The 23,696-nt window shown below is 40.6% G+C and overlaps 1 protein-coding gene across 3 annotated transcripts in view; it reads left to right on the forward strand.

Moving 5' to 3' along the window:
• kiaa0825 (KIAA0825 ortholog) overlaps nucleotides 1-23,696 on the forward strand; it is a 573,303-nt gene that overhangs the window by 101,325 nt on the left and 448,282 nt on the right. For all 3 annotated transcript variants that reach the window (XM_061986612.1, XM_061986613.1, XM_061986614.1), the window contains exons 7-9: nucleotides 4,327-4,494; nucleotides 21,531-21,595; nucleotides 21,684-21,935. In XM_061986612.1, the coding sequence (XP_061842596.1) occupies nucleotides 4,327-4,494; nucleotides 21,531-21,595; nucleotides 21,684-21,935 (485 nt within the window). The remainder of the gene's footprint in view (nucleotides 1-4,326; nucleotides 4,495-21,530; nucleotides 21,596-21,683; nucleotides 21,936-23,696) is intronic.

The following is a 23,696-nucleotide window of genomic DNA, read 5'->3' on the forward strand; positions in this document are numbered from 1 at the left end:
GTATCACTGAGCTGTTCCAGTCCGGTTTTAAAGCCCTCCACAGCACAGAGTCAGCGCTTCTAAAAGTTTTTAACGATATCCTCCTGTCCACTGATTCTGGTAAATATGTTGTCCTGGTGCTTTTAGATCTGTCTGCTGCGTTCGACACCGTCGACCACGCCACCTTAATCACTCGTCTTGAGAACTGTGTGGGCATTAAGGGCGCCGCCCTCAACTGGTTCCGGTCGTACCTAACCGACAGGAGTTTTTGTGTAAAAGTAGACAGTTTTATGTCGTCCACAGCTCCTTTACCACATGGGGTCCCCCAGGGCTCAATCCTTGCCCCAATTTTATTTGCGCTTTACCTTCTCCCCCTTGGTTCTATTTTTAGGAAGTACAGTATTGCATTTCATTTTTATGCCGATGATTGCCAGATTTATTTTCCCATGGCACAAAATAACACGGTTCAACGTCTTATTGACTGCCTGCACGACATCAAAGTCTGGCTTTCAGCTAACTTCCTGAGCCTAAATGAAGATAAAACAGAAGTTATGTTGTTCGGTCCAAGTCGCTCTCCCTCCCCCAACGTTGACCTCGGCACTCTGACCCCGTATCTCAGCGACTCTGTCACAAACCTGGGGGTAAAGTTTGACTGAGATTTTAAATTCGAAAAACAAATCAGCAGCGTCGTTCAAAAAAGTTTTTATCAATTACGCCAAATAGCGAAAGTGAAACCGCTTCTATCAAGACATGATCTTGAGAAATTAATCCACGCCTTTATCTCGACTCGTCTTGATTACTGTAATGCCTTGTATGTTGGCATTAGCCAGGCCTCCCTCGCCTGCCTGCAGCTCGTGCAGAACTCTGCTGCTCGTCTGCTAACACAGACCCGCAGACGTGAGCACATCACCCCTATTTTAGCGTCCCTTCACTGGCTCCCTGTGCGTTACCGAATACATTTTAAACTCCTTTTATTTGTTTTTAAATGTCTAAACAACCTCGCGCCAACCTATCTCTCCGACCTCCTTCAGCCTTACTGCCCCACCCGATCCTTAAGATCAGCCGATCAGCTGCTGTTGACGGTCCCTGACACAAGGCTGAAGCTTAGAGGTGACAGAGCTTTCGCCGTTGCTGCTCCCAAGCTCTGGAACGACCTACCCCTGAGTGTTAGACAAGCCTCCTCTCTTCCTGTTTTTAAATCTCTCTTAAAAACATACTTTTATTCCATGGCTTTTAACACTGAGTGATATCCATCCTGCAATGGCGCCCCATAATACACCTGCTGTGATCCTGTTTTTATGTTTTTATGTTTTTATTAATTCTATTCTAATTATTTATTTTTTGTCGTGTTCTGTTTGTGTTGTGTTGTGTTTGCTTGGTACTCGTTTTATCTTTTAACCTGCTCATTGTACAGCACTTTGGCTACCCCTGTGGTAAATTTTAAATGTGCTCTATAAATAAAGTTGATTTGATTTGATTTGATAATACCGGTATACCGTACAACCCTGTTACATTGTTTTCGTCGTTTCAAGCTCCAAACACGCACACACACTCTCCTGCGCATACTAAGCTATTACGTGTCAGCTTCTGTGGTGATGTATAGGATAATATAAGAAAACATCGATTTTTGTCTGCAAGAACATCATCCCACCGTATGGAGGATCTCTCCTATTTAAACATATATTTAGCCTGCTTTCAGCCTTCCCCTCATTGATTCTCACTACACTGACCTTTGCTCGAACCCTTCCCTGACTCATTCTGCTCCACGGGACGATGCCGTATGACACACCTGGGTGCTTTTAAGCACACCCTCTCCATCAAGCTGCTATGAGAGCTTCCATTTGCCCTCAGTGTTGTGACAAAGGTTTAATGAGGTTTAGATGGCAGTGTACTAGACAGCTATAGCCATAGGGCTATTTGGCCGGGAAGAAGAACATAAATACCCATATAGCCCGCGCACCTGGATGAAAGTGCCCTGCTAAACATCAAGGTCATGGCCAAGTGGATTATTTAGTGTGCAGGCTCGGGTAGGACGGTAAATGGACTCGAATGCCGGGGAAGGAGAGATGATACTCTTAGCAAAGGTGATGACCAGGATCGGAGGAAGTGGTAGTTAAAAGGCGCTACGCTCTCATTAGTGGTCGGGGTTGGGAAGTAATTCCAGCCACTCCGTCTGCAACGTGTCCCTGCCTCATCCATTTTGGATCGCCGTAGCAGCCAGTCCATGCGCCGGTGTCTCCACAAATAGACATGATTGGTGTTTGCGTGTGCGGACGTGTGGGCCGCCGAGGCAAAGGCAAGCACGCGGGTGTCAGCCGGGTCATGCGTGTGCACATGCACCCAGAGCGCATTCTCCCACCGGGCCCCATTATGGAGGAGGTTTTTTTTTTCCCCGCGTGCAGTTTAATTGCACACACACACACACACACACAGACACACACACACCGATGTGGCCGCGCGGCAAATAATCCTTCCCGTATTCACACGCGATGTTTGCACATGCCTGCACACACTCGAGCATGCACATAAATAGATGTTTACAAACACCAGGAAAACTTGAGGTCGGGCGGTCTGGTTCCCGCGTGGCAATTATGCTTGTGGCTGTCCATCGATTACGATGATGACGTTGCTCCAGTAATGGGTTATTGAGGGGGGTTTCGTATATGCCATTGCATGTGGCTGTGCAGGCCAATGCGTGACCCGCATGGTTTGCCACATGTGGGGCAGATGTAGTCCACGCTTGAGAGGGGGGCCCCTGCAGCGCGTTGATGTCGCTGTAAACGTTGTTGTTTTCTCCTCTCAGTGGTCTGCTCCTGGAGATGAGCAATGCCGGCGTGACTGCAGTTGCGCCAGGTGTGGCGATCAGCAGCCAAGACTTCCAGTGCGGAAGGCTGGATAGCACAGCGCTTCAGGAGGGTTTTTATGTGGTCCTTGTAGCGTTTCCGCTGACCCCCAGGAGACCTACAGCCTTCCTGGAGTTGGCCGTAGAGGATCTGTCGGGGGAGCCTCTGGGTGGGCATGCGGATTACATGCCCCACCCAGCGCAGATGTCTTAGCGCAAGGAACACTTGGATGCTGGGTGTTTGGGTCCGATCATAAATATCCACATGTGGGACTCTGTCCTGCCAGGTCAGACCCAGGATCCGTTGCAGGCAGCGGATGTGGTATCTCTCCAGGATTCTGACGTGCCTTTGGTAAGGGGTCCAGGCTTCCGAGCCGTATAGCAGTGTGGACAGACAAACTGCTTTGTAAACAGCTGCTTTGGTGGAAACGGTCAGGTTTCTGTTCAGGAAGACCCTGGTTTTGAGCCTACCGAAGGCAGAAGACGCTAACCCAACACGAACCTGGATGTCATTATCGATGTTACAGGTGGGGGACAGGACGCTTCCGAGGTAGGTGAAATGTGGAACGATGGTGAGCTGCTGGCCATCAATGTTGAAGACAGGCACTTCTGACTGGTGGGTAGAGTGTTGCGCAATGATCTTTGAATCCTTCCCGTATTCACACGCGATGTTTGCACATGCCTGCACACACTCGAGCATGCACATAAATAGATGTTTACAAACACCAGGAAAACTTGAGGTCGGGCGGTCTGGTTCCCGCGTGGCAATTATAAGGAAAGACTGACATGTGCAAATGCCAAAAGTGTCCCCTCTAAATGAAGTTGTTCAAAATGACCACTTCACAAACATAATCATATAAACAGCATGAGCGGTTAAACATGATTACGGCTCAAGGGACAGTGTGTTGTGTCAGATTTGAACAATATGGCTAAATTACATTAGGATCCAGGGGTAATGATTACAATTATTGGCTTTTTCTCAATCATCACCACGCTTTCAGAGTGCTGCGCTAATACGGAGCTCATCCATTCCCGGGTGCATTTGCGACGGAGCTCATTTAGGCCAACGCACAAAGTATTTGTGTATGTGTCTGGGAGTATGGCAACGCATCTCCGCGCCACCCATTCTCTGGCTTAATGCGGAACATCCCCCGGGTGATGTCTTTGGCAGACTCCAAAATGGGAAATCCATATTTGCCGAGGGGGTCATTGGCGGGTTAGTGGGAAAAAAAAAAGTTATTCACCAAGAGAGATGGATGTGCATGTATGACTTGTAGGGGGTGCAAAGTTTTGCATATTCTCTCACTGTCTCTTTGTTTATGCGGTGTATTGGGAAAACATGAATGGGTCGATATTTATAAGAGGTGTCGCGCTCGGCGAGACTGGGTGTTTTCTGATGAGTGCATGTCAGAAACCTACTTTCATTATTCTTCGCTGAACTGTAAACTTTACTGCAACTTCTCTGTATCTGTGTCAGTTAACACTTTGTTTGTCTCCCCACAAAGCACCGATGGAGCTTCCTGTGAAAAGCAGAAGCTTCAGTTTGACCTCCCACCAGTTGCGGGTGTTGACCCAGCTGGCACGCACACTGCTGGCGTTGGAGAGCGGCATCAAGGAACTGGTCACCGACATGATCTTCATTAATTGCACAGGAGAGGTGCCCTGTGTAAAAGGTAACGCTCCATCCATTCAACATACAAACATGTGGCACACAGCATGTAAACAAACCCCAACAAGTGTTTTCATCCTCAAAAATTATTGATATAAAATACATAGAAATACAAACCGTAAATAAAAACAGAATGCAATGATTTGCAAATCCTTTTCAACCTTTATTCAATCGAATACACTGCAAAGACAAGATACTCAACGTTCGAACAGGAAAACTACATTTTTTGCAAATATTAGCACATTCGGAATTTGATGACTGCAATATGTTTCAAAAAAGCTGTCACAAGTGGCCAAAAAGACTGAGAAAGTTGAGGAATGCTTATCAAACACTTATTTAGAACGTCCCACAGGTGAACAGGCTATTTGGGAACAGGTGGGTGCCATGATTGGGTATAAAAGCAGCTTCCATGAAATGCTCAGTCATTCACAAACAAGGATGGGGCGAAGGTCACCACTTTGTGAACAAATGTGTGAGCAAATTGCCCAACAATTTAATTTTTAGATCAACATTTCTTAACGAAAAAGGGATTTAGGGATTTCACCATCTAAGGTCTGTAATATCATCAAAAGGTTCAGATAATTTGGAGAAATCCCCGCACGTAACATTGAATGACCCCGTGACCTTGGATCCCTCAGGCGGTACTGCATCAAAAACCGACATCAGTGTGTAAAGGACATCACCACATGGGCTCAGGAACACTTCAGAAAACCACTGTCAGTAACTACAGTTGGTCGCGACATCTGTAAGTGCAAGATAAAACTCTACTTATGCAAAGCCATTTATCAACTACACCCAGAAACGCCGCCGGCTTCGCTGGGCCCGAGCTCATCTAAGATGGACTGATGCAAAGTGGAAAAGTGTTGTGTGGTCTGACAAGTCCACATTCTAAATTGTTTTTGGAAACTGTGGACGTTGTGTCCTCCTGAACAAAGAGGAAAAGAACCATCCGGATTGTTCTAGGCGCAAAGTTCAAAAGCCATCATCTGTGATGGTATGAGGGTGTATTAGTGCCCAAGGCATGGTTAACTTACACATCTGTGAAGGCACCATTAATGCTGAAAGGTACATACAGGTTTTGGAGCAACATATGTTGCCATCCAAGCAACGTTATCGTGGACGCCCCTGCTTATTTTAGCAAGACAATTCCAAGCCACGTGTTACAACAGCGTGGCTTCGTAGTAAAAGAGTGCGGGTACTAGACTGGCCTGCCTGTAGTCCAGACCTGTCTCCCATTGAAAATGTGTGGCGCATTATGAAGCCTAAAATACCACAACGGAGATCCCGGACTGTTGAACAACTTAAGCTGTACATCAAGCAAGAATGGGAAATAATTTCACCTGAAAAGCTTCAAAAATTGGTCTCCTCAGTTCCCAAATGTTTACTGAGTCTTGTTAAAAGGAAAGGCTATGTAACACAGTGGTACAAATGCCCCTGTGACAACTGTTTTGCAAAGTGTTGCTACCAGTAAATTCTAAGTTAATGATTATTTAAAAAAAACAAAACATTTCTCAGTTCGAACATTAAATATCTTGTCTTTGCAGTCTATTCAATTGAATAAACTGTAAGTTGAAAAGGATTTGCAAATCCTTGCATTCTGTTTTTTTTTAACGAATTACACAACATGCCAACTTCACTGGTTTTGGGTTTTGTATAATATGTTTCGTTAACTGACCAGTCTTTCCAAGAATTCATGCAAATTCAACCAATCCCTGCAAATATTGCGTGGCCTGGCAACTTTATCCAATACTCGCAATTTCCTCGCACACTTTTCTTAATCGGTGTCATTTTCACCAATTACTACATTAGTCAACTGTCGTATTAAAACTGATATTTGTCTTTTGTGTGGACCAGTGGTGTCCAAACAACAGCCTGTGGGCCAAATGCGGCCCACCAGGGTCTTTAATTTGGCCCGCGAGACGTTGTAAGTTTATCAATGCCTCACAACGCAGAGTGCTTTCAAATTAATCTTAAATACTAGGCGGTCTCTGAATGCTACAAACTTGCTGCCATTGTGCGGACAATGTGAAAAAATAACATCAATGACCATTAAAAGTATGTTTAAATAATACCACAGCATTTACTTGTATGACACAATCCAAACAACCTTCCCTAGTCATGGTGCAATTTTTTTTTTAAAAGCAACTTTTTTCCAACAGGTCACACTTAACAACCTGCTCACTGAACATTGTGGATATTATGAAAAAGGTCCAAACACCATAACACATTTCTAAGTTACACCCACTTAAATCCAATAGAGTGCATGATAGAAACACTGTAAAACACGCTCTGTAAACATATCCATGTTTGGCGTGTTTGATATTGATATTTCTGATTGATTAAAAAAACGTTAAGAAGCTTGTCGCAAAAGTAAACTCTTAATATTCAATTATATTAATTATATATCCACTATATTAGTTATATATCCAACATATTAATATATGTTCACACACACACACACACACACACACACATTATATATATATATATATATATATACATATATATATATATATATATATATATTAGGGGTGTGGGAAAAAATTTATTCGAATTCGAATCGCGATTCTCACGTTGTGTGATTCAGAATCGATTCTCTTTTTGTTTTGTTTTTTTTGTTTTTTTTTAATTAATCAATCCCACAAAACAATAGACAGCAATACCATAACAATGCAATCCAATTCCAAAACCAAACCCGACCCAGCAACACTGCAATAAACAGAGCAATTGAGAGGAGACACAAACACGACACAGAACAAACCAAAAGTATCCATCCATCCATCCATCCATCTTCTTCCGCTTATCCGAGGTCGGGTCGCGGGGGCAGCAGCTTAAGCAGGGAAGCCCAGACTTCCCTCTCCCCAGCCACTTCGTCCAGCTCCTCCCGGGGGATCCCGAGGCGTTCCCAGGCCAGCCGGGAGATATAGTCTTCCCAGCGTGTCCTGGGTCTTCCCCGTGGCCTCCTACCGGTCGGACGTGCCCGAAACACCTTCCTAGGGAGGCGTTCGGGTGGCATCCTGACCAGATGCCCGAACCACCTCATCTGGCTCCTCTCGATGTGGAGGAGCAGCGGCTTTACTTTGAGCTCCCCCCGAATGACAGAGCTTCTCACCCTATCTCTAAGGGAGAGCCCCGCCACCCGGCGGAGGAAACTCATTTCGGCCGCTTGTACCCGTGATCTTGTCCTTTCGGTCATGACCCAAAGCTCATGACCATAGGTGAGGATGGGAACGTAGATCGACTGGTAAATCGAGAGCTTTGCCTTCCGGCTCAGCTCCTTCTTCACCACAACGGATCGATACAGCGTCCGCATTACTGAAGACGCCGCACCGATCCGTCTGTCGATCTCACGATCCACTCTTCCCCCACTCGTGAACAAGACTCCGAGGTACTTGAACTCCTCCACTTGGGGCAAGATCTCCTCCCCAACCCGGAGATGGCACTCCACCCTTTTCCGGGAGAGAACCATGGACTCGGACTTGGAGGTGCTGATTCCCATCCCAGTCGCTTCACACTCGGCTGCGAACCGATCCAGTGAGAGCTGAAGATCTTGGCCGGAGGAAGCCATCAGGACCACATCATCTGCAAAAAGCAGAGACCTAATCCTGCAGCCACCAAACCAGATCCCCTCAACGCCCTGACTGCGCCTAGAAATTCTGTCCATAAAGGTTATGAACAGAATCGGTGACAAAGGGCAGCCTTGGCGGAGTCCAACCCTCACTGGACATGTGTCCGACTTACTGCCGATACTGTTGATACTGTTGATAATATTCATTTTTTGTTTCAAACCAAAAGTAGTGAAACAAAAATGAATATTATCAACAGTATCAATATTAGTTACAATTTCAACATAGCAGTGATTAAAAATCCTTCATTGACATTATCATTAGACATTTATAAAAAAAAAAAAACTTGCATCGCATCTCATAAGCTTGACAACACACTGTGTCCAATATTTTCACAAAGATAAAATAAGTCATATTTTTGGTTCATTTAATAGTTAAAATACATTTAAATTATTGCAATCAGTTGATAAAACATTGTCCTTTACAACTATAAAAGCTTTTTACAAAAATCTACTACTCTGCTTGCATGTCAGCAGACTGGGGTAGATCCTGCTGAAATCCTATGTATTGAATGAATAGAGAATCGTTTTGAATCGGGAAAAAATAGTTTTTGAATAGAGAATCGTGTTGAATTGAAAAATTTTTTTTTTATTTTGAATCGAATCGTGACCCCAAGAACCGATATTGAATCGAATCGTGGGACACCCAAAGATTCACAGCCCTAATATATATATATATATATATATATATATATATATATGTATGCATACATTTGTATACAGATATACAGTATATATATATGTGTGTGTATACATATGTATTAATGTATATATATATATATATATATATATATATATATATATATATATATATATATATATATATATATATATATATATATATAAATATATATATATATATAAAGGCTATCGATGCTGTCATCTAGCAAAGCTGAATTTGACCAAGCAACCCCCCCGTACCAAAAAGCCCTTGATGAAAGCGGATATAATTTCACCCTCACCTATGAACCCACGCCAGGAAACCAGCCAAAAAAGAACAGAAAACGAAACGACATCATCTAGTACAAACCCCCATACAGCAAAAACGTCTCAACGAACATTGGACACAAATTCCTCAATCTGATTGACAAACACTTTCCCAAAGACAACACCCTAAGAAAAGTATTCAACAAGAACAACATTAAATTGAGCTACAGCTGCATGAACAATATACGACAAATCATCTCAAACCACAACAAAACAATTGCAAATGAGCCGTCGACCCCCAGACAGAGCGACTCCAAAACCAACAAAGGATGTAACTGTCGAAAGAAACCTGATTGCCCTCTCAACGGGGGGTGCTTACAAACATCAGTTGTCTACCAATCTAAGGTAATACGCAAGGACATTAACACATCCAACACATATGTAGGATTAACCGAGGGAGAATTCAAAACCAGATGGAACAATCACAAGGCTTCTTTCAGGAACAAAAACCTGCGAAATACCACAGAACTCAGCAAACACATTTGGGACCTCAAAGACAATAATGTTGAATATTCAATAACATGGCAAATTCTTGCATCCAGCACACCTTACAATAGTGGTAATAAAAGATGCAACCTATGCTTGAAAGAGAAACGGTTTATTATTTACCGTCCAGACCTGTCATCCCTCAACAAGCGCAGCGAAATTGTAACAACATGCCGCCATAGACGGAAACACCTCCTAGATAACACATGAGCCAATCACCACGCCCCTAGGCCAGCCTGTACCCACCCACTCTGTGCCCTATATAAACCATGGTATGCGAATGCTCCCATTAAAATCTCCTGATGATTGAGGGTACCCCCCCCATGAAACAGGCCTGTAGAGATGAAATAGTCTTGTGATTTTTTTCCCCACACATACATATATATATATATATATATATATATATACATAAATACATATACATAAATACATATATATATATATATATATACAGTCGCGGTCAAAAGTTTACATACACTTGTGAAGAACATAATGTCATAGCTGTCTTGATTTTCCAATAATTTCTACAACTCTTATTTTTGTTGTGATAGAGTGATTGGAGCACATACTTGTTGGTCACAAAAAACATTTATGAAGTTTAGTTCTTTTATGAATTTATTATGGGTCTACTGAAAATGTGACCAAATGTGCTGGGTCAAAAGTATACATACAGCAATGTTAATATTTGGTTACATGTCCCTTGGCAAGTTTCACTGCAATAAGACGCTTATGGTAGCCATCCACAAGCTTCTGGCAAGACAAAATTGGTACAATTCAGCTAAATTTGTTGGTTTTCTGACATGGACTTGTTTCTTCAGCATTGTCCACATATTTAGGTCAGGACTTTGGGAAGGCCATTCTAAAACCTTCATTCTAGCCTGATTTAGCTATTCCTTTAACACTTTTGACGTGTTTGGGGTCCTTGTCTTGTTGGAACACCCAACTGCGCCCAAGACCCAACCTCCAGGCTGATGATTTTAGGTTGTCCTGAAGAATTTGGAGGTAATCCTCCTTTTACATTGTCCCATTTACTCTCTGTAAAGCACCAGTTCCATTGGCAGCAAAACAGGCCCAGAGCATAATACTAACACCACCATGCTTGACGGTAGGATTGGTGTTCCTGGGATTAAAGGCCTCACCTTTTTTCATACAAACATGTTGCTGGGTATTGTGGCCAAACAGCTTAATTTTTGTTTCATATGACCACAGAACTTTCCTCCATAAGGTCTTATCTTTGTCCATGTGATGTCTAATTCATCCCAAAGATGTTCTATCGGGTTCAGGTCAGGACATCAATGTTTTTATGGACCTTGCTTTGTGCATTGGTGCACAGTCATGTTGGAAGAGGAAGGTGCCCGCTCCAAACTGTTCCCACAAGGTTGGGAGCATGGAATTGTCCAAAATGTTTTGGTATCCTGGAGAATTCAAAGTTCCTTTCACTGGAACTAAGGGGGCAAGCCCAACTCCTGAAAAACAACCCCACACCATAATTCCTCCTCCACCAAATTTCACACTCGGCACAATGCAGTCCGAAATGTAGCGTTCTCCTGGCAACCTCCAAACCCAGACTGGTCCATCAGATTGCCAGATGGAAAAGCGTGATTCATCACTCCAGAGAACGCGTCTCCACTGCTCTAGAGTCCAGTGGCAACGTGCTTTACACCACTGCATCTGACGCTTTGCATTGGACTTGCTGATGTATGGCTTAGATGCAGCTGCTCGGTCATGGAAACCCATTCTATGACGCTCTCTGCGTACTGTACGTGGGCTAATTGGAAGGTCACATGAAGTTTGGAGCTCTGTAGCAACTGACTGTGCAGAAAGTCGGCGACCTCTTTGCACTATGCGCTTCAGCATCCGCTGACCCCTCTCTGTCAGTTTACGTGGCCTACCACTTGGTGGCTGAGTTGCTGTTGTTCCCAAACTCTTCCATTTTCTTATACTAAAGCCGACAGTTGACTTTGGAATATTTAGGAGCGAGGACATTTCACGACTGGATTTGTTGCACAGGCGGCATCCTATGACAGTTCCACGCTGGAATCACTGAGCTCCTGAGAGCGGCCCATTCTTTCACAAATGTTTGTAGAAACAGTCTCTACACCTGTGGCCGGGCCAAGTGATTAGGACACCTGATTCTGATCATTTGGATGGGTGGCCAAATACTTTTGGCAGTATAGTGTATGTATTTAACTTGTATCTATCCAAGGTAACCCTTTTGAACAGATTTGCATTTGCAAAGCTGGCCTACAGTAGTGTTGTGGAAAGGCAGCATTTACATCAGGAGTGTCAAACTCATTTTAGCTGAGGAGCCACATGGAGGAACATCTATTTCCCAAGTGGACCAGACTGGTAAAATCATGGCATGATAACTTAAAAATAAAGACAACTTTAAATGGTTTTCCTTGTTTAAAAATAAACCAAGCATATTCTGAAAATCTACAAATCATAATGGAATTTTTTTACACTTACATGTTGCCATCATTTGTCGTTATTTATACTTTCTGAATAAATCGTGTGATAATGTTCATCAGTCAAATAGGTGGTGTTGAATCTGTCAGTTTTAAAATGCTCCCATTGGTGTTAATTTTTAATCTATTAGAAGATTAAATGAATAACAATATCAAAATGAAATTACAGGATGTTATTAGTGCAATTTATTCTTTTACCTCAACTGATGTACTAACATAATGTGGTTTATTCTGTACATATATTGCATCATCTACAACAAAACTTGTGAATTTGAACTAATTTCAGTAATAACACATGAAGTTAGGAAGGAATGTGTATTATTTCAGCATATTTATGTGCGCCCATAAATAGTGTCCCTATGCAGTCACAATTACAACATGAAGTGTACCATTTAGAGGGATACAAATGTCACAGTTTTTTTTTACCAACAACATAGTTGACAAGGCATGAAGGTAATAATCCACATGTTGTATATTATCACTAATAAGCAGCGTAAGTTACGTAGTGTCCAAACACGGAAGTGTTGCCTGTATGTTCCACCCCCTCTGAAGTCAAAATGTTAAGCTAATTTTTATACTTGGCAAACAGCAGCTGAGGTAGGCTCCAGCACCCCACGTGACCCCGAAAGGGACAAGCGGTAGAAAATGGATGGATAGAAACTCATAAAGAGAAGGCCCGCGGGCCGTACGTTTGACACCCCTGATATACGTGTCAGAGATGAAAAATTACGATAATTTGTCATCGTAAAAATTACCGCTATAGATGTGCTCAAAACAGTTCACAAACGTTCTTAACCTGCAGGGTCAACGTGTTGGAACACAAATTAATGTTTAAGATGGACAAACACGTCTCAAGCGTAAAACAAACACAGAGAATGTCTGCAACTTGTGGACGACAGAGCTGACAGCGGACATTCTGTAATTATAATAACTATGATTAGTTGCAATGAACTGAAACAGTACAGTACTTTGACAATGAACTACTTTTGAGTCTGTGTCGTAATAATAAAAGGAGTAAAACAACTCTACAATGCTTGTTGAAATTCTGTGCTTTTGGAGGTTAAGGTTACAAGGAACACTTAAAACATTTATAACAATTTCTAAAAATCACAAGCTGAGTCAGTGTTATTAAAAAAAATTAGCTTCGAAGCATCGCAACTTTTGCCGCAACTTTCTGAAAATGCTGCCGCGAATTTAGGCATCTTAGACCGCAACAATCACACAAAAATTCCGAAGAGGCTGATTGACAACACAGCATTTTTTGGTCTTGTGTCGCGTAGCTTGGTTATATTACTACACATTAGTGTTGTCCTGATACCAATATTTTTGGTACCGGTACCAGTACCAAAATTATTTTGATACTTCTCTAAATAAAGGGGACCACAAAAAAATGGCATTATTGGCTTTATTTTAACAAAAAATCTTACGGTACATTAAACATATGTTTCTGATTGCAAGTTTGTCCTTAAATAAAATAGTGAACATGCAAGACAACATTTCTTTTATTAGTAAGTAAACAAACAAAGGCTCCTAATTTAGTCTGCTGACGTATGCAGTAACATATTGTGTCATTTATCATTCTATTATTTTGTCAAAATTATTAAGGACAAGTGGTAGAAAATGAATTCTTAATCTACTTGTTCATTTACTGTTAATATCTGCTTATTTTCTGTTGTAACATGTTCTATCTACACTTCTGTTAAAATGTAATAATCACTTATTCTTCTGTTGTTTGGATGCTTTACATTAGTGTTGGATGATACCACACATTTGGGTATCAATCCGATACCAAGTAGTTACAGGATCATACATTGGTCATATTCAAAGTCCTCATGTGTCCAGGGACGTATTTCCTGAGTTTCTAAACATAATATACGTTTAAACAAAACGAAAGAAGATGTTGTGATGCCAAAAAATATCGACGTAATCATAATAGCATCGACTAGATACGCTCCTGTACTTGGTATCATTACAGTGGATGTCAGGTGTAGATCCACCAATGGCGTTTGTTTACATTTTGACGCCGGTGATCTACGGTGTGTAGCAGAGGTGGGTAGAGTAGCCAGAAATTGTACTCAAGTAAGAGTACTGTTACTTTAGAGATTTATTACTCAAGTAAAAGTAAGGAGTAGTCACCCAAATATTTACTTGAGTAAAAGTAAAAAGTATGTTGTGAAAAAGCTACTCAAGTACTGAGTAACTGATGAGTAACATATACACACATATACATATATATATATATATATATATATATATATATATATATATATATATATATATATATATATATATATATATATATATATATATATATATGTATACACACACACACATATATATATATATATATATATATATATATATATATATATATACACATATATATATATATATATACATACATTAATATATACAGTATATAATTTATATTTATTTATTTTGCCGTTTTTGTTTACATGTTAAAGGTGTTTTAATGAATATACATGCATGTTTAACACATATAGATTCCTTTCTTTCATGAAAACAAGAATATAAGTTGGTGTATTACCTGTATCTGATGACTTGCATTGATTGTAATCAGACAGTAGTGATGATAATGATCGTCCACGTTTTCAAATGGAGGAGAAAAAAAGTTCCTCCTTTCTGTCTAATACCACATGAAAGTGGTTGGTTTTTGGCTTCTTATTTGTCCAGCTTCCATATTCGTTTTTATACACTTTACAAGAAATACATTGGCGGCAAACTCCGTAGCTTGCTAGCTTGTTTGTGCTGGCTTTCGGAGACTCTTATTTTGAAAGCGCAGGCGCGATGGAGCGGCACTTTTATTGTGAAGACAGGACGGGATGAACGGTTGAAATAAAAAAAGGTATTTTTTCCTTCACACTTTTGATTGATTGATTGGAACTTTTATTAGTAGATTGCACAGTACAGTACATATTTCGTACGATTGACCACTAAATGGTAACACCCGAATACGTTTTTCAACTTGTTTAAGTCAGGTCATGTGACCCCTGGCTCTGTTTGATTGGTCCAACGTCACCAGTGACTGCATCTGATTGGTGGAACGGAGTGAACGTCATCAGTGACTGTATTTGTTGAAACGCAGGCACTATGAAGGTCTGTCTGACAGACCAAAACAAACAAAGCGTGCATTAACAGATCGATAAAAATTAGTAGCGAGTAGCGAGCTGAATGTAGATAAAAGTAGTGGAGTAAAAGTAGCGTTTCTTCTCTATAAATATACTCAAGTAAAAGTAAAAGTACGTTGCATTAAAACTACTCTTAGAAGTACAATTTATCCCAAAAGTTACTCAAGTAGATGTAACGGAGTAAATGTAGCGCGTTACTACCCACCTCTGGTGTGTAGTGAAGCATGTTTAGCTATTCCCCATCATGCAGTGATAATGATACTTGTAAGAAACATACTTTATTTGTCGCCATGGAGGCCAGGATTAGTGATTTAGAAGTAGCCAAAACACTGCCGACTGAGGCTGGAGTTTAGCCGCAAGCTAGTTAGCCATCTCTTAAAGCACCTCTTCCTGAGGGCGTTTCAGTGTTATAACTTCACCCTTATCTTTAGTTTTTAAGCCAAAATGCGTCCATTTTCCCTTTTCTGTCTACACACTGTGTCTGCTTGTAAGTACTCCGTGTGTGTGCGCTACCGAACATGCTCCTCTGCTCGTAAACCAGCAATGACACGACGTGACGACGGCGGTGTACCGGTACTTTTCAGAGGCGGTATAGTATCGAATAAGATTCATTAGTATCACTGTACTTTACTAATACCGGTATACCGTACAACTCTACTACACACTATGTCATATTATATCTACAATGCTGTATACTATTTTATTCCATTTCGATGTGGGCAAACATCCTGATTGTTGTTGAACAAGATTTTTTTTTTAAATATAAATCTGGAAACTCGGATTCCACGGAACATCGCCACGCTGGCTTCTTCTTCATTTGCATTACACTTTATAATGCAAGTTACTGCCCCCTACAGGACAGGATGAAATATTTGTTGACATGAATTTAAGTTTCATCTAAAGAAGAATAGTTTAGAAATGTCTTCTTCTGGTACAATATTACATCAGCCACTAGAGGTAAGAAGGGAGTAATCTACCAGGCATTACAGTTCAGCCTTGGCAGAGGTCAGTGCTCTGCCGAGTGTCGTTCTGGCTGTCGAAAGAATCAACTTCTTTCAATTTTACTTTTTTTATCCTTCTGGTCTCCCAGCTGAACTCTCACGGCATAAAAATAACAGAGCTTTTGGCGCATGCCGTAATTTCCATAAAGGTTACATTTATAAAAACAAGACTTGCAGAAAAGCTCAATTTACTCAGAGGTAAACAGCCTTTAAAGGCCAGTTATCCAAGTCATTAATTCCCAGCAATCAAATGGCTTAATTACCAGAAATTCATTAAACGGGCTTAAAGGTCAAAAAGTGATGTGCTGGCTGCTTCCTCCTTCTTCCATTCCATGCACTCGTGTTCGCCTAAATTGCCTCGCCTGGGGTCTCACTCTTCGCCTACTGATTAGGATACTCTGGCCTTGATGTTCATGCTTTTTAATTGCAACCCAGCCCAACATCTTGTACGCTTGTCACCCCTCCACACACACATCCACTTAATATCCCCTCCTGGAATTATCCCATACAGGCTGAAGTTTATGCCATCTGGGTTAAATTGGATTCCAAACCCTGAAAATGAGACTTATAACGGCGTCGCCATTTGCATCTACCACCTGTTCCTCACCGCTTCCTTTGAGCCATGCACTGCTATTCTCTGGTTACCACCTCTCGCTTTGGCTCCTGGATGAGAAAAAAAAAATCAGTCTAAGCCTGGGCCCCTGGAGGCCAAGGAAAAAAACAACTCATAGCCATAGCACACATAAGCATGTGTGTAAGAGGGAAATATCAAACATAAAAGAACACAAAGGACATTAAATACATTAAAAGAGCAGAGCTGATGCAACCAGCCATTTCTACATACAGCTACAAAAGTAAAACAACAACAAAAAAACATACAATGTGGTTGCCTCTGCGATGTTCCACACCATCGTCTGCTGGGGTGGGGTGAGCATGGCCAGAGACAGGAGCAGACCCAACAAAGCAACCAAGAGAGCCGACTCCACCTTCGGTGGTGGAATGATTTACTAAAGGATCTGAGGCTACCTGAACCGTTGTAAGTAATTTGTGCTTTTAAATACAGAGCGTGACTGCAACTGTTTGTTGTTGTACTATGTGTTGATGAAACCTGTTTTTTGCTGCCAGGTCACTCTTTTAAAATACACTTTAATCTCAATTGGTTTTTACCTGGTTAAAAATAAAGGTACATAAAATATATTCATTCTTTCCATTTTGACAGAAAAAAAAAATACATTTATTTCATGCGATTGCATATCTTTTGAACGTTATCCATCCATCCATCTTTTTCCGCTTATCCGAGGTCGGGTCGCGGGGGCAGCAGCCTAAGCAGGGAAGCCCAGACTTCCCTTTCCCCAGCCACTTCGTCCAGCTCTTCCCGGGGGATCCCGAGGCGTTCCCAGGCCTCGGGATTAATATTAAACTTTAATATTATCTAATAATGCAAAAAAATATCTTATTGTCCTACATTCCAAACATTTATTGTTGAAATAAAAATAAATAATTACATTTCTGCTTGACTTATGATTTCAAAGCAAATTATCAATCAAACTGAAAATGACAATAATTTGTATGGTTAAAAAAAAACTGGCAGCTCAGTCCTTAGAATTTTACTGTAAAAAAACAACTGTGAAAGTTCATTTGCAGTAATACATTATATTTTATGGTAAAACAGTTTTTTTTAAATATTTATTTTTATAACTGTTAGGTTTTTTTACACATTTACATTAAGATGCTGTAAAAAAAAACAAAAAAAAACAATAGTGTAATTTTGATGGTACTTGACTGAGTTTCCAGTTTTTTTACTGTAAAAAAAACTGTGGAACTATTTTTCCATTTGTAGTAATACATTATATTTTGTGGTAACACAATTTTTTTATATTTATTTTTAAAACTGTGTTAGCTTTTTTCCCATTTACATGAATATGCTGTAAAAAAAAACCACTGTAATTTTAATAGCACTGGACTGAGTTTCCAGTTTTTTACTGTAAAATCTATATATTATTTTTCATGTACATAACACATATATAATAATCAAATAAATAGGCAATTATGTAAAAGCATTAATATTCATATACTGTTAAAAATGATCCTCTGAGGGCAGCCATAACTGCAATGTGGCCCTCATTGAGAACCAGTTTGACACAAGTGGACTGGAGTTTGACTGTTTTGTCTCTGACCACTTTAGAATCATTCATGGATATTTCTTTAGTTATATAGAAGGCTGCTATCACCCAGCCTGTAGTCTTTAAGTGACATTTGAAACCCTGCTCCTTTGACATATTTGTCTAATAGGGTTGTACGGTATACCGGTACTAGTATAGTTTTGCGGTACGAATAAATCAAAAACGGTTCGATACTCTGTTTGAAAAGTACCAATTTTTTGGGTTTTTTTTAACAGACATGGTGGCGCGCCGTCGTCACGTCATGACATTGCTAGGTTTACGAGCAGAGGAGCGTGTTCGGCAGCGCACACACAGAGTACTTACAAGCAGACACAGGGTGTAGACAGAAAAAGGAGAATAGATGCATTTTGGTGTAAAAAGTAAAGATAAAGGTGAAGTTATAACACTGAAACGTCCTCAGGAAGAGGTGCTTTAAGACATGGCTAGCTTGCTAGCAGCTAACATTCATCTGCAGTCGGCAGTGTTTTAGCTACTTCTAAATCACTAATCCTCGCCTCCATGGCGACAAATAAAGTAGGTTTCTTACAGGTATCATTATCACTGCAGGACGAGGAATAGCTAAACATGCTTCACTACACACCGTAGGAGGATACAATAGCTCACCGGCATCACCACTAACAAAAACTAGCGCGCCTGAATGTAAACAAATGCCATGGGTGGATCTACACCTAACATCCATTGTAATGATACCAAGTACAGCAGCGTATCTAGTCTACTATGATTACATCAATATTTTTTATCGTCACAAAATCTTTTTTCCTTTTTTAAAAATTCATATTATGTTTATAAACTCAGGAAATACGTCCCTGGACATATGAGGACTTTGAATATGGCCAATGTATGATCCTGTAACCAGAGGTGTGGACTCGAGTCACATGACTTGGACTCGAGTCAGACTCAAGTCATGAATTTGATGACTTTAGACTCGACTTGACAAAATGTAAAAAGACTTGCAACTCGACTTAGACTTTAACATCAATGACTTGTGACTTCACTTGGACTTGAGCCTTTTGAATTGACATGACTTGACATGACTTGCTACTTTCCCCAAAACCCAAAGATGAAAAAGTTATTCGGGAGCGCTCCGTATTTTTCATTGTGTACTTGTCTATCAGCGTTGCGTGTGTCAGCTGGTGTGGTCTCAGTACAACAGCCAATCAAATTAGATCTACTTTGTTTTCATCACACAGCATTCATCCAATCAAATTGCAGGACAACCAACGAAGAAGACATGTCCAAACCACACGCCAGTGAACAAAAAATGATACCTAAAATAATTTCGTTTGGGTATAACAATTACGAGGTGGTCAACACAAAACGGTTTGCAGCATGCAACACATGTGGTTCGAAAATTACTGATGGAGAGGCAACAACTTCCAACTTCGTCCGGCATTTGAAGTTGCACAAAGAACGGTAAGTTTTGAATGTAAGATAACGTTTATTGGCTAAGTAACGTGACTTTTATTTGCTGTGTAGTTAAATCAGTGAGGCTGTAAACTCACTGCTAACGTTATAACGTTATTGCAAACACGGGAATCTGTTGCAGTTCACTACCTTATTCATACTTTTTGTTCAGTGATTTTTTTAAGCAGGGTTACGTTAGTCAATATATCACACGTAACGTTAGACGGCGGTCAGCAGCACCGCGTATTTTAGCCACCTAAAAAAAAGACAAAAATAGTAAAATAAAGGTCAGTTAAAATGTATACTATATTATGAATATGTGTACCGTTTTAGCTAGCTTTCTGACATACTGTTGGTTGTTTACCTCAGTGGTCCCCAACCACCGGGCCGCGGCCCGGTACTGGTCCGTGGATCGATTGGTATCGGGCCGCACAAGAAATATATATATATATATATATTTTTTTTTTAAATTAAATCAACATAAAAAACACAAGATACACTTACAAGTAGTGCACCAACCCAAAAAAACTCTCTCCCCCTTTTGTTCTGGGCATTGAACATGAAGACTCTTCCTTCACTGTTCCGAGTGGCCATGAGAGTCTTGGCAGTGCCTGCCTCCAGTGCTCCAGTGGAGCGAGTTTTCAGCCATGGTGGCATCATACTACGCCCCCATCGTGCACAAATGACTGACAGACTCTTGGCTAATTTGGTCTTTTGCAAATGCAATGCAGCATAGGGCCCTGACATATAAAAAGTACAACTTTTTTGTTATGTTCACGTATATGTCATGTTCTTTCAATGTTAACACTTTTGTACAAATAAGTACATTTGCACTTTATTTTTCAATGTGTTTGTTCTGTAAAGGAATGAGTTAATGTTTAAAATGACTGGTTAATAGTGCTATTATAAAGTGCAATGTCAGCACAATTGTCTTTCCTGCAATTTAAAATGCACTTGTTTTAATAAATAAATACAGCATTTGAAAAGCATACACAATCTGTGTTAATATATTAGTCTGTGGTTAAAAGGACTTGAAAGGACTCGAAACTCAAAATGCAGGACTTAGGACTTGACTTGAGACTTTCCAGTCTTGACTTTGGACTTGACTCGGGGCTTGCCTGTCTTGACTCGGGACTTGACTCGGACTTGAGGGCAAAGACTTGAGACTTACTTGTGACTTGCAAAACAATGACTTGGTCCCACCTCTGCCTGTAACTACTTGGTATTGGATCGATACTTAAATTTGTGGTATCATCCAAAACTAATGTAAAGTATCAAACAACAGAAGAATAAGTGATTATTACATTTGAACAGAAGTGTAGATAGAACATCTTAAAACAGAAAATAAGCAGATATTAACAGTAAATGACAAGTAGATTAATAATATGTTTTTACAGTTTGTCCCTCATAATGTTGACAAAATAATAGAATGATAAATGACACAATATGTTACTGCATACGTCAGCAGATTAATTAGGAGCCTTTGTTTGTTTACTTACTACTAAAAGAAAAGTTGTTTGGTATGTTCACTTTTTTATTTAAGGACAAACTGTCAATAATTAATGTACCGTAAGATTTGTTGTTAAAATAAAGCCAATAATGCAATTTGTGTGGTGCCCTTTATTTAAAAAAGTATCGAAATACATTTTGGTACCTGTACTGGCACCAAAATATTGGTATCGGGACAACCCGAGTGTCTAATATATATTAGATAATACAGACTGTTTCATCATGTAGGCATCCTGAAAAAGGCTAAGGCGGACATGGCAGCAGATAACACGAAATCCGCAATGCAAACTGAGGTGAGTTATTTCTTTCTTTAAAGTGACTTACATTAGCAGAACTATTTGTTGTCAGCCATTGATTTGTCTCTCTTTTGCTTTTTTGCAGTCACTGGAATTTGACTGGAGGTCAGCCTTTAGTGGTTTGGCCCCTCACATGTCCCACTGTGTCAAAGTGGTGCTGGATGATGTTTGCACCAAGAGTTTTCAGCGGGAAGAAACGATGCATTCCTCAGGGCACTACTCAGTCTTGCTGGAAAATATAAGTGGACACACGAGCGTCAAGAGCAGTGACATAAATGTCAGAGAAGACAACTTCTACGGCTACTCTGAGAGAGATACTCCTAAGATGATAGCCAAGGTACGCCTGAATACAGAATACACTTGCTCAATGCCTGCATTGCACCAGAGAGGTGCGGTGCGGTTCCTGGCTGGAGAACTGTCTCTTCACTTATGACTTTTTTTGCAGTTTATTGTCCGATCAGCAGGAATAATCCTGTCACACACATAGTCTACTAATGGTTTGTGTGTACTAAAACATGAGCTGATTTACTATTTATTTATTGTTTGTATAGTTGAATTACTTTATTTGTACTACCTTTACATATACATACACACATACAATATTTATCTACAATCTATTTATGTACTGTCATCTTTATCAATGATTATATTACAGAAATCTCCTGGATGTAACAATTTTATCGGCAAATTTATAGTCTGTGTCATGGATATGTAAATGGTAAAGCTGCAAGGCCATAACCACGACTCATCAGGAGCAAGGGTGAAGTGTCTTGCTCAAGGACACAATGGACGTGACTAGGATGGTAGAAGCCAGGGGTCGAACCAGTAACCCTCAGTTTGCTGGCACGACCACTCTACTAACCGAGCCACACCACTTACCGGTATATGTATGTATATATAACCCTAACCCTATGTATGTGTGTAAGTTTGTATGTATGTATGTATGTGTGTGTGTATGTATGTATGTATGTATCAGTGACGTGCGGTGAGGTTCATGACTGGTGAGGCACTGACTTCATCACAGTCAGATTTACAAACATATGAACCCTAAAGAGTATCTTATTCACCATTCGATTGGCAGCAGTTAACGGGTTATGTTTAAAAGCTCATACCAGCATTCTTCCCTGCTTGGCACTCAGCATCAAGGGTTGGAATTGGGGGTTAAATCACCAAAAATGATTCCCGGGCGCGGCGCCGCTGCTGCCCACTGCTCCCCTCACCTCCCAGGGGGTGATCAAGGGGATGGGTCAAATGCAGAGGACAAATTTCACCACACCTAGTGTGTGTGTGTGACTATCATTGGTACTTTAACTTAACTTTAACTTTATACATACAAACTGTAGCACACAAAAAAGCACATTTAATAAAAAACAACGTTATTATGGTCTTACCTTTACTTATAAATGACGTCCATGCGCAGCTCCTTTTGAACAAAAGCATCGATAACTTGTTCATAGAAGTCTTCCTTATCTTACTTCAGTTTTAAAAGTCTCTCTGTCTCGATGGAGATCTTCCTTTAAGTATTACCTCCTGCTTCGATTGAAAGTCCAGTTTAGAAAACTGTTTTATTTTAGATATGTAATCCTCCATGTTAATAGTCCAGGCAAGAGGAAAAAATAAACGATCACTGCTAACTGTTGCTGCTTGTTGTCACTTCTTCTGCAGCCGAGTAGTCGCAGAAATGCTCCCTGGGATCACTACCGCCCTCTACCACCAGGAGGCGGGATTACTGCGAGCCTCACACAGTGCGTCTTCGCAGCAGTTTTATGATTGCTCAGCACAAGAAATACGTTACACACATACAGTTGTTGACAAAATACACTGTACATTATATACCTCAGCTAACTAAACTATGGAAATGTATAATATAATTCATATAGCAATACGGTCTCACTGCACAGCAGGCCAGCAGTTAGCCGAGTCATTGCGCAATCCATGGTGAGGCTCAACTCAGTGATGTGCCTCAACTGGCTGGTGACTCACCGCAAGTCTCTTCTCAGTATTTGAACGGCAAATGTGAAAATTCAGCGATTTTGAATAAAAAATAATCTAAAACCGGTGAAGTTAAATGGAAAATAACTTTATAGTATAATCACTG

The sequence above is a fragment of the Nerophis lumbriciformis genome, linkage group LG12 (assembly GCF_033978685.3).
Source record: "Nerophis lumbriciformis linkage group LG12, RoL_Nlum_v2.1, whole genome shotgun sequence".
NCBI lineage: Eukaryota > Metazoa > Chordata > Actinopteri > Syngnathiformes > Syngnathidae > Nerophis > Nerophis lumbriciformis.